Source organism: Staurois parvus, unplaced genomic scaffold (genome assembly GCF_062004578.1).
Source record: "Staurois parvus isolate SC_StPar_1 unplaced genomic scaffold, SC_StPar_1.0 ptg000357l, whole genome shotgun sequence".
Classification (NCBI taxonomy): domain Eukaryota; kingdom Metazoa; phylum Chordata; class Amphibia; order Anura; family Ranidae; genus Staurois; species Staurois parvus.
Window position 1 is genome coordinate 2,788,416 of NW_028318153.1, and position 12,376 is coordinate 2,800,791.

Below are 12,376 nucleotides of genomic sequence, written 5' to 3' on the forward strand. Positions count from 1 at the left end.
CATATATGACCCCCGGAGCTGCTCAACACAACAAAATGAATGGCCGAAAAATAATTCAGACAGTAAACATTGTAGTGTTTCCTCACATTGGCTGTAAATAGAGAAGTGAAATACCTCCTTACACTGGTGGTTTATGAAATACCCTCCTACATTGGTGGTCCGTGGAGTAGTGCCCACTTACATTAGTGGTAAGGAGAGAAGGGCCCCCTTATATTGGTAGTCATTTGGAGAAGGGTCTCCTTACACTGGTGGTCAGTAGGGGAAGGGGCCCTTTATACTGACAGTGAGAATAACAATGCCCCTTATATTATCTGTCATTGGGAAGAGTGCCCTTTACACTGGTGGTCAGTGAGGGAAAGGGCCCCTTACACTAGTTGTCAGTGGGGAGGAATGTCCCTTACATTGGCTGTCAGTGGGAAGAATGCTCATAACATTGGTGGTTAGTAGGAAGAATGCCCCTGACCCTACGTTCACACCTAAGCAATTTCTGCAGCGTTTTGCATTTTGCAGAAATGCAGTACAGTCCATTTAACATGATTTCCTATGGGACAGGTTCACATCTCCGCGCTTTCACCCAGTGCCTTTTTTGGAAAGGGTCAGGAAACGCTGCAGAAAAGCATGTATTGCATTTTTGCTGTGTTTTTGCTGCAGCTTTGATGTGTTTTGCATTTTAAATCTGCCTAGCAACAAGAAAAATGAAAAAAAAAAATGCAAAACGCAAAAAAAAGCAAAAACGCAATGCAAAATGCATTGCAGAAATGGCTCATACGCAACCTGCATAGGTGTGAGCCTAGCCTTATAGATACAGTACCTAAAAGGATAATTGGTATCAGTGGTTATTTATAAGAGATTAAGAAATTGTCCATTGCTCAATGGACTTCGAGCAACCACTAGACTCCATGGCACCTTAGATGAGAAAGGCTGCCATAGATCTTTAACCTCACGCCAGGGGCGGACTGACCATTTGGAAACTCGGCACTGCCCGAGGGCCCGGGGTCAGTAGGGGGCCCAATGAGATGCCCCTGGTACCTTTTTCATAGGCTTTTTTGAGTTTGGTCAAGTACACAGGGGCCCCATGATCCCCTATTGCCCGGGGGCCCCATGAGTTGTCAGTCCGCCCCTGTCTCACACTGATGCCCATATCACATAATCATGCATCTCTGTGTGCAAAGCATATGACCGCTCCTATAGTGGCGGGAGATAGAGGGGGTTAGGGAAAACAGCTTAAAGTGCTTGTAAACTCTTACATCTACTCAGTGAAGTCACTGTCTTCAGGTGATACACAGAGATGAAACAAATCATTCTATATAAGTTGTACCTGTCTTTCTGCAGCCTTCTCTTTTCTATATCTGTTCAAAATGCTGTATTTATAAAGCTTGTCTGAAAGTTCATAAAAAAGGGGGTGGACAGCTGAAGCTACACTATGCAGAGCTCAGTGAAGAGAGCTCTGAGAGCTGATTGGAGGGAAGAGACAACACTCTCCCCTCCAAACAGCTCATAGGAACAGAGCTTAGCCTGTCAATCTGCTGGAGGTCCCTCCCCTGTCACCATTTTTCTCTTGGTGTCAGGAAAACTTGTCAAAAGTGACTCATGCTGATAGCAGAGGAACTAGGCAGCATAGAGAAACAGCACTCAGTTCTCTGGATTGAAACAAGTACACACATGAGTTCAATTCCCGACCATGGCGTCTCCTGCATGGAGTTTGCATGTTCTCCCTGTGCTTGCATGGGTTTCCTCCGGGTGCTTCGGTTTCCTCCCACACTCCAAAGACATGCAGGTAGGTTAATTGGCTCCTGTCTAAATTGGCCCTGATATGTGTATGTATGAATGTGAGTTAGGGACCTTAGATTGTACACCACTTGAGGGTTAGGGACTGATGTGAATGTTCAATATATATGTGTAAAGCGCTGCGTAAATTAACAGCGCTATATAAGTGCCTTAAATAAATACATGGACACATGGAATGAGTACGATTATATAGTAATCAATTGTTACACCAGTTAATTCAGGGTTGCCATAATTTCCCAATAGTGGCATAAGAGGCTAATCTAAAAGATAATGACTTTTCATATAGGTAGTTAGTCTTGACGGGTTAGGTGCCAGCTGCCCTCCCCAGTGTTTGACTACTGTGATTCTGGTTCAAATTAAGAAGTGAGTGACTAAGCTGTAATTGGTTATCAAAGTATCAGTTCCTATGCTTAGACCAAGTTCATGGCCATCTGATGTCTTTAGGTACAATAAACAAAAAAACCCAATCAGCACCTTCACATACACCCTAAAGCAAATCAATGGTGGGATCAGCAGATTACATAGTTACATACTGTAGGTGGTAAGGTTGAATAAAGACTCCAGTCCATCCAGTTATCGTGTGTGTTTATGTCACTGCCATTTCCCATATCCATGTATATTGCATTCACTAAGATGCCCATCGAAAAGATTTTTTAAATGACCAACACTCCCCGCTGACACCACCAGCTGTGGAAGGGAGTTCCACATTCTTACTACTCTGACAGTAAAGAACCCCTTACATAGTTTAAGGTTAAACCACTTCTTGTCTAACTTCTTTGAGGTCCCAGGACAGAGCCTTGAGGTATCTCACTTGCAACTCCCAACTATTCAGAATATACGCTATTTATCACCACCCTCTAGACGCACCCCTGAAACCAGTTTCCTATCAAGGTAAATACACCTTCATCAATGCCAATAAACCTCATTTTGTAAATTAGGCATTTATGAGAAACCGTATCAAAAGCTTTGACAAAATCCAGATACACCACATCCACAGGCCTTCCTTTATCAAGATGACATCCTCATTAGAGAAAAGCAACACTGGTATTAGTGGAGATCCTACTGCTGCTTGTCCAGAAATTTGCAAAAAGATCATATTACAGGCTACCTGTTACATGGAAAATGTCATCCCTGGGCTACGGAACACCTTCCACTTATGTTATGGAGATGAGGAGTGGAAGAGGTGTTCTGTAGTTGAAGGAGTGAACATCCTTGTGGTAACAGAGCTGCTAATCCATGGAAATAGTACAGTAAATGAACATTGTCCCCTAGGACAAGAACTGTTACTGACAGGATCACCTGAAAATAGAGGAATAAAGTTTGAAAAAAAGAAAACCAATGTAGCCATGTAGGAAACACATTTAGAGGGTTATTTACTAAAACTGAACAGTGCAAAATATGGTGCAACTCTGCACAGAAACCAATCAGCTTCCATTTTTTTTTCTGTTAAAGCTTAATTGAACAAGCTGAAGTTCGAAGCTGATAGGCTACCATGCACAGCTGCACCAGATTGTGCACTCTCCAGTTTTAGTAAATCAACTCCTTAGTGCTCTGGATTAAGACAAGTACACACTATAGAAGGTTATGCTTTGTCCATGTTTCATGTCTGAGGTTTACAACCACTTTAGTCTACAACCACTAAGTGTAAAAGGGACCTCAAAATTTGGATGTTACATAATGTATGAGGTTAAAGGATAAGTTCACCTTTGGGAGCATGTTACATGTTCCACCCGTTTTTAGGGTGTAATGTGTAAATGTTCCCATAGTTGCAGCTGCTGATTATGGAGATAATCAGACCGCTAGGGAGGTTAACATTGTTTAGAAAAGTGGCACCTGATTAACCTCCATAGCGGTCTCATTATGTCAGGATTTCTGTGCTCAAAGCGGTACATTTTTTTGCATGGAAATATGTATTTTTTTTTATTGTAGGCCTGTAATTTTTCAGAATAACTCACTGAAATCTGTCCAAACAAGAGTCTAGTAAACATCCCGGGTAGGATAAAATTTGAAACACAAAATCATAAATTAGAATTTAATAAATAATCATAAAAAATAATAATATAATAATAATCGCAGGGACTGGAACCCAGAAGACGGATGCTGGCATCGGCAGGAGGACATTGCCGGGGACACTGCAGGAGGGACATCACGGGAGCAAAGGACAAGGTAAGTGAAAAAGACATCCTGGAGCAGCGCTGCAGTGTATTCCCTGATCGGGGTTACCGCTTGTGGTGCTGAAATTTTACCCCGAGCTACACTCGGGAATACCTCCAGGGAGGTTAAGGTAACAAGCCACTGACTGAATGGAGCTCAAGGACCATCCAATGGACTGTGTTGGAAAATATTGTCCTGCTTCCCATTGTTCTGGATAAACATCTTCCAGCTCAGCTCCAGAGCTCTGAGTTTTTCTGCGTGGTAGGATGTGCTGTGTAGAGAGCTAGAGGGCGGATTGATAGTGAAGTAACAGCCGTCACGTCTCTGGGGTATAATGAAATGCAGCTTCCCACTTAACAGAACTGAGAGCAATTAATGAGACCTATAGATTGTGGCACTTACAGATGACAAAGCAATTAAAGGTTCAGATGACATTTGTGGCCATCAGCAATTTGCAAAACTCAGTCTAACGAGAATCTAACAAAATACTGACAGATCCCAGAATTCTAGACTTAACAAGCTTCTTTAGATAAGCAAAGAGGGAAATGCAAAAATCACTATCCCACAGCGGCGGCAGTTTGGATTTACATGCTGCCTTCCGGCGTAACGGAGACAGAGAAGCAATTTAGGAGTATCTAAGGAGAGGCTCCACATGATGCAATCAAGGGGTATGAATATGTGCAGTAATTAGCAAATTAAATAAAGAAAACATAATTAAAATTAAAATGAATGAAAATCAACAAGCCAGAAGCCTGGTAGCATGGATCCGTGACTGCATTCATTATAGTTTTTTTACTTCTATATAGTTCCTCCCACAAGTGCCTGATGTTTAAAGGGGAAGTTCAGTGTATTGACAGTGATTTACTTTAACCTCTTGCCCTCCTGAGGATTTACCCCCCCCCCCCCCCCCCTTCCTGACCAGGCCATTTTTTTGCGATACGGCGCTGTGTTACTTTAACTGACGATTGCAATGCTGCACCCAAATGAAATTTACATCCTTTTTTTCCCACTAATTGAGATTTCTTTTGGTAGTATTTGATCGCCTGGGCAGTTTTTATTTTTTGCGCTATAAAAAAAAGGTGACAATTTTGAAGGAAAAAAAACAATATTTTTGACTTTTTGCTATTAAACATGTCTATTAAAAAGTTTTAAAAATCAAATTTCATCATAAATTTAGGCCAAAATGTATTCTGCGACATGTCTTTGCTAAAAAAAAATCCTAATACCTGTACATTAATTTCGTTACGTGAAAGTTATAGCATTTACAAATGGCGGTATAAATACTGGAATTTTGTTTTCTTTGTGTGTTTTTGCTAGTAATGGCGGCGATCAGCGACTTATAGCGGGACTGCGGCGGACATTCTGACACTGGGGGGAACTGACTTGGTGTCACTGACATCACCAGTGACACCAATACAGTGATCAGTGCAAAACAAAAGCACTGATACTGTACTAATGGCACTGGGCAGGAAGGGGTTAACATGAGGGGCGATCAAGGGTTAACTGTGTGCAGAGAATGTTTTACTAGGGGTGTGCACAGCCATCCAGAGCAGTGTGCCCGAGCTGACAGGGAGGAGAACTGTTAATAAACAAAACATTCCTCCTCCCCGTCGGAGATGCTCCGTAATCATCTGGCGCCGGTGGGTAATCATTGGCCGGGACCCGGTGATTGACAGCGGCGGCCGCAAATGGCAGTGCAAGCAGGGCATGTGCCCCCTGCCCAGAAATGCAAAATCACATAGATGAAGTCACGAGTTATGTGATGCAACACGTCGGTACGTCATGTCCGGTACGTGGTGATGCACTTCCGCAGCGGCCATCTTGCTACACCCAGTATACCATGCAGTACACCCATAGTATGTGGTGAAAGGCGATTGTTACAGGGGATACATGTGAGTGCTTTACCAACTTTTATCTGCAATTTAAATAAAAAGATACTGCACCATGGAAGGTTTCTTGCTTTATACCCTATACATGTTACCTTGAGTGGAGGAGGAGTGAATAAGGTGCGCTGAGCAGAGGTCTTTTTCCTATACCATGGTCCCTGTGATGAGGAGTGGAGTGGAGAGGATCTGTTACTGTTTATTATAGCCCTGTGGCCCTGTGTGGGTCAATGTGTGGAGGTGAGCAGGCATTGCTGCCATTTGAGGATTTCTGTTCATTTTTCACTGGAGTGAAGATCACATCAGCACAGATTCACTTGCATGGACTTTATGTTCTCAATTAACACATATATAATTTGATTGGTTTGACATTTGTATATACACAGTGTGTTTTTAGAGATATTGATAAATAGCACAGGATTCTTTTCTTCTTCAAGAATCACTTCACAATTATCTGTAGTTTGTCACATATTCAAGGCCATGTTTCACTTATACTTGTGGAAAGAGATATTTATTTGTTTGTAATTATTTGTCACTGAGCACTATTGTGTGTGCACGGCTAGTAATATACAGTTGCAAGAAAAAGTATGTGAACTTTGCTGCCTCAGGGCCTGGACGGATTGTTGTCATTGATGGGAAAATGAATTCCAGAGTTTATCAAGACATTTTGCAGGAAAACGTATGACCATCTGTCCACCAACTGAAGCTCCGCAGAGGATGGGTGATGCAACAGGACAATGACCCAAAGCATACAAGTAATTCAACAAAACAATGGCTGCAACAGCACAGAATACGCCTTCTGGAGTGGCCCAGTTAGAGTCCTGACCTCAACCCGATTGAAATGCTGTGGCATGACCTTAAGAGAGCGATTCACACCAGACATCCCAAGAATATTGCTACACTGAAACAGTTTTGTGAAGAGGAGTGGTCCAAAATTACTCCAGATCGTTGTGCAGGTCTGATCTGCAACTACAGGAAACGTTTGGTTGAGGTTATTGCTGCCAAAGGAGGGTCAACCAGTTATTAAGTCCAAAGGTTCACATACTTTTTCCTCCCTGCACTGTGAATGTTTACATGTTATGTGCAATTAAACCATGGCAACATCTAATGTTTGTGTGGTATTATGTTCAGCAGACTGTGTTCTTCTATTGTGACTTAGATGACGTTCAGAGCACATTTTATGCCCAATTCATGCAAAACTCCACGTAATCCCAAGGGGTTCACATACTTTTTCTTGCAACTGTACAATATTTATCTGTATTTAATAGATAGGATTTATAGCACTTCACTATTTACAGTTACTTTATATCATCACTTATTGGTTTTAAGTTAAGTGGCAGCAGCTATAGTTAGGTTTGCGACTTCCGCATTAAGCGCAGGAGGATACTTACTGTTATTTAGGTTTTGTGCTGCCCTAGGCAACACAAAAATCGGCGCCCCCCCCCCCCCCACCTGACATTGACCAACAACACTTCTGCCTCCCACCCGAGAGAGCCTTCCACTACAACTGCCCCCCATACACCAGCCACCATCCCCCATGGCAAGAGAGAGAAACATTCACCTTAACAGCTCCAGACATCCTTGGGAACAAGAGTCGGGCTGTGCATACACTGTCATGAAACTCGCAGCCTCTCTCGGAACCCACCAGGTCCCCATGCCGCGTGTGTCCCTTCTTCCGAGGGGCTGTGTTACCCCCCCTGAAAAATGCCGCCCTAGGCAAATGCCTTGTTTGCCTTGCGATAAATACACCCCTGGAATGCAGTTCTGGAAAGCCACGATCCGTGCTCATTTCCTGCACCGCTTTCAAATCGCACTGCCCTTGCAATCTGCAGCAGCTGTCATAACAACACCTCAAACACAGGTTGCAAACGCAGTGCATTTGCCTGCACCGGATTGTATGGTGCAAAACAGCCATGCGATTCAGTTGCAGAGCATTCCCAAAATTGCTGCACACACGACTGGTGCAGATGTGGTGTGGTTTGAGCCCTTTTAAAATTAATGGGCTCAAATCGCACCACACTGAATCGGATTGTAGGGGAATGCAGTACAATTCATATTGTGAACCTAGGCTTACAGGTTTTGTCCCTTCCACAACTTGTGACTGGACTGAAAGGATATGCAGCAGACTAATGTCACATTGTTCTCTCCACCTATCAGCATGCTCCTTGTAAGCACATGGGCACTGCAGCACAGCTGATTCGCTCCTTGTGCTGCTTCTTCCTCTCCTAATCAGAGCTCTGCTGTACAGGGATTACAAGAAGCTGATATCAAGTCAAAATCAGGTACTTACACTGTTAGCATTAAAAAAAATACATAATATATCTGTGAATATAGAACTGCATTAACTTGCGTCTTTTATATCTGCCTGGAGTTCTGCTTTGAAGTCCATCTCCGGGCAAAAATACAACTTTTGTTGCATCTGACAGCACTCCTAAATAGCCTTTCTTTGGGTGTGCACGCGTGTATCGGTGTGAACAAGAAAATATCAATAGGTTTTTGTTCCAATGTGTCTGTTCCTTTTTCTGTATGCACAGGATGCAAGCTTGATGGTAATGTGCTGAAAGCACACAGACAATGCAAACATCTAAAACACGCTCAAGTGCTCTCAAGATGCGTTTGACAAATGCATTGTGGGAAATCAAATTGCATGCTTGCTGACAAAACTCCAATATCAAGTGCCAATGACCTAACTGTATATGAAATGTCAAAGGCATAATGGCAAACACTTCGCACCTCCTAAAGCTGGCCATAGACAGGATGATTGCTCCTCAACAAAGATTTGACTGAACAAACTAGATTTAGACCAATGAAAAACGTGCGATGATGCTCTATAATACAAATAATTGCCAAAATAAAAATCTGAACTGTTTTCCTGGAAATCACCTGTCGTTCTGAGTGTATGAGCTTTAAAGTAGGAGGTATTTCACAGATGACACAGCAGGTCCACTGCTCCTCACTCTGAGTGGTCGTTCCAATCAATAACATCACTTATTAAACAGGGTCTGCTGAGACTTTTTTCCATTATGTTGGAAAATCAATTTTATTATTATTGGAGATTAATTTTTTTTTTTTTACTGAAATAAACTGACTGTCACACAGGCTCATTGTGTTATTCAATCAACGCCAAATTGGATGACACATTGTTCCGTCTGCGGCCAGCTTGACCCGTACAATATCCCTCTAGATCAGCCCTCAACTAGGGTTCCTCCAGAGGCTGATAAGGGTTCCTTGAGAAATAATCAATTTCTGGCTCTCAGATAAATAACCACAGACTCCAATGATCTTTTGCACTATCTGTCAAGTTAATTCTTCCCTCTGAGCACCAGCGTAAAGGAGCCCTTCTCCCAATGACCACCAATATAAGGGGATCCTTCTCCACTGATGATTGATGAAAGAGGGCACTTCACTGACCACAAATATGAAGTAACACTACAGTGTTCACTGCCTATGTATCTTTTCCTGCCATTAATACTTTCATCTATATTTTGTCATTAAAAATTTCATTATTATCACTGAAAATATATTATTAGCAGGGGTTCCTTGAGATCCTTCTTGCTATAAAGGTTGAAAAAAGCTGCTCTAGATGTAATCACAACTAATGATGTTCTGTAGACAATGGCATATTTACAAAGGGGTTCACAAGGTTAAGCTAGTTTTCATTTTTAACCTACATGTGCATTCTTCTGTAAGTAATTTAATTTTAATAAACGCATTTACATTCAAGCACAGGAAATATGGAACAAAAACCAAGCGAAGCAACACGTAAAAATATGTCTTACATAACATCAGCCTGAAATCTTCACTTGATTGCCTGATTCCTTAGTCCCCAGCCTGACATATCTTATAAAAAATGCAAGACCAGGAACCTGTGGCTTAACAGATGCTAAGGAACCACAAGCCCCAGTAGAGCCAAAATCCCAAATTTCTCCTCTTGTCTATCACGACTGCTATGGAGCTAAAAGCCTCAATAGAGCTAAATTCCCAGCTGACTTCTCTTGACAGTCACGACTGCTATGGAACTACAAGCCTCAGTACAGTCTAAATCCCAAATGGCTTCTCTTGCCAGTTACAGGTGCTATGAAACTAGAAATCTCAGTAGAGCCAAAATCTCAGATGGCTTCTCTTGCCCATCATGACTGCTATGGAACTACAAGCCCCAGCAGAGCCAAAATCTCAGATTGTTTATGTTGTCAGTCACAACTGCTCTGGAACTACAAGCCCCATTACAGTCAACATCCCTGATGGCTTCTCTTGCCCGTCACAACTGCTCTGGAACTACAAGCCCCAGTAGAGCCAACATACCTGATGGCTTCTCTTGCCCGTCACAACTGCTCTGGAACTAAAAGACCCATAAGACCCAACATCGCTGATGGCTTCTCTTCTCCATCACAACTGCTCTGGAACTAAAAGCCCCAGAACAGCCAACATCCCTGATAGCTTCTCTTGGTCATCACGACTTCCACAGTCAGGTACAAAGGGAGGCTGAAGACTAGAAAAAGCACTTACTTCTTATTTCCACGCTCTGTACAGCCTCTCCTCTGGACAGCAAGGCATTGTTTGATGATGTCTTACTACTGGATTCAAGAATAGAAGGGTGTATAAATAAATTAATTGGAGAAAGGGTGTAGAAGGAATCCACAGCGTGCCAAACCCAAAAAGAAGCTGGAAGAGAGATACTGGCCAGGAGGGGATGAGGTGGAAAAGTGAGAAGAGAGCAAAGAGCAAGCTACTGTGCAGATGGGAGGGAAGAGGGGGCTTAGGATCCAGGGGGGGTTTCAGCTGGAAATGAAAGCATTGCAAGAGAGGCAGAACTACAAAGAGCTAGCTAGGGAGGGAGGCTGCTGTGTAGAAATGGAAAATTTCTCAGTCGGAGAGACAGAGGAATGCAGGATAGACAGTATAATGGGAATAAAGGAGATGCTGGTGCCTCCTGGTTGATAGTGAAAAGCAAATGAGCTAGCACCTGCTTCTTCATCAGCTGAGTGACTGTGGAATTCTCATAGGCAATTGTCCATCCACTCCCAAGCTGCTGACACCCTACAAGGCTTTTCAAACAGGGCTGTCATCCCTTTCTATTATTTAGATAAAAGAGTGGGAATGTGATTAGCTTAAGGGCTGGTTTAGACCTCTGAGCAGAGAACCTTCAAACAGTGTAGCTGTGATTCTGCGATAGGGCACCATTTGATTATGGCTTTCATCACACCCCGGGCAAAGTACATCCAAACGGCTGTGTACCAGAGATCTTGGCCACAAAGGTGTGAGAAACCCCATTTCCAGAAAGTGTGAAGTTCATGCATGCTGAATAATATGTAAATGTAACAGGTAATTAATAACAGTTCAGTTCACAGGAGGTTTGATGAGCCCAGTGGGAAGTTCACGATCCCTGAATATTGCGCTGAACCCTATTGAAGTCTATGGGAACCGAATCTTATGAATTTATTTCTCGCCTTTTTTAAAGCTTATGTACAAGCTATTGGTAACCCCTTGTGCTTCCTCCTGCGGGCTTTTTTAAGGAGCTTTGAATGATGGGAGGCAGAGGTAGAATTCCTGATCATGTGACCACTGTGATTTCCTGTGACAGAGGTCACATGATCAAGAGTCCCTTCCACTGGCTCCCATTCCTTAACAGTAGCTGGGAGCTGTCAGTGACAGCTCGGTCAGTGTGCTGGGAGGGCGCAGTGAGCATGCAGTCAGCACAGTAAAGTAGTGCACCATTGGCACAATAAGTAGCATGTGAGCTTTAACCTCTTAATGCCAGCACCTCCCTCCCTTTAAGGGGTTTCTAATGCCAGAGACGGGGTGGGGTTTCTGATCATGTGGCCGCCATGATTCTCTATCACGATAGGAAAGCTCTTGATCGCAAGTAGAGATCGGAATCTTTTTGTTAGCTGCCGGTAACTGTGCCGGGAGTGCGTTAAATGCATTCTGGTACACATATATGTGGCCTCGCAGTGTTAAGGCCAACCCGCCCAGAGGCCGCATATATGCATACCATCCCTACGAAAAGGTTAAGACCAACCCACCCTGCTATGGCACATACGCGTTAAGCAATAGGTTAAAAAGAACATTGGTAGCTGGTAACTGCCATGGGAGACATGTACCAATGAAAAAAAAAAAATGTTAAATGTCGTTCAGAAAGAAAAGAATCTTTTCATGCAACAAGGCAACACTGAAAATACACAAATCCTTTAATTACTATGCTTGGTGGGTGTGTAGGAGGATTGGTGGGTGGTACTTCCTTCATGTTCCTTCTTTGTTGGGTGTCAAGTCTGGGTCACATTAGAGGACTATTGTCAAGGTAGGTTCTTCTCTGCTACACTAGGCACCTTGAATAGGGTAATTTCCCTTGCCTTTACCTGTGCTGTATCCATCAATGTCCAGGGAATACTCAACCTTAGGGCGAACCTCTAGCGTTAGAGATGACAGTACACGGTGTACATTTGAGCAATAAACTGTTCTCCAATTAACTCTCTTTTCCCCATCAGTAACCAGAAACCAGTGCTCAAATCCTTCTTGCTGCACTCAAAAATATGAAATCCAGCACTTGCTGA

The 12,376-nt window shown here is 43.0% G+C and overlaps 1 protein-coding gene across 2 annotated transcripts in view; it reads right to left on the bottom strand.

The window, feature by feature from the left end:
- Positions 1–10,781, bottom strand: part of KCNK2 (potassium two pore domain channel subfamily K member 2) — a 153,353-nt gene extending 142,572 nt beyond the window's left edge. Inside the window, exon 1 of one of the 2 annotated variants that reach the window (XM_089684812.1) lies at positions 10,332–10,781. In XM_089684812.1, coding sequence (XP_089540938.1) covers position 10,332 — 1 coding nt within the window. In that variant the 5' untranslated portion in view covers positions 10,333–10,781. The other variant, XM_089684814.1, reaches the window with a different exon arrangement.
- Between the last annotated feature and the right edge of the window lie 1,595 nt (positions 10,782–12,376).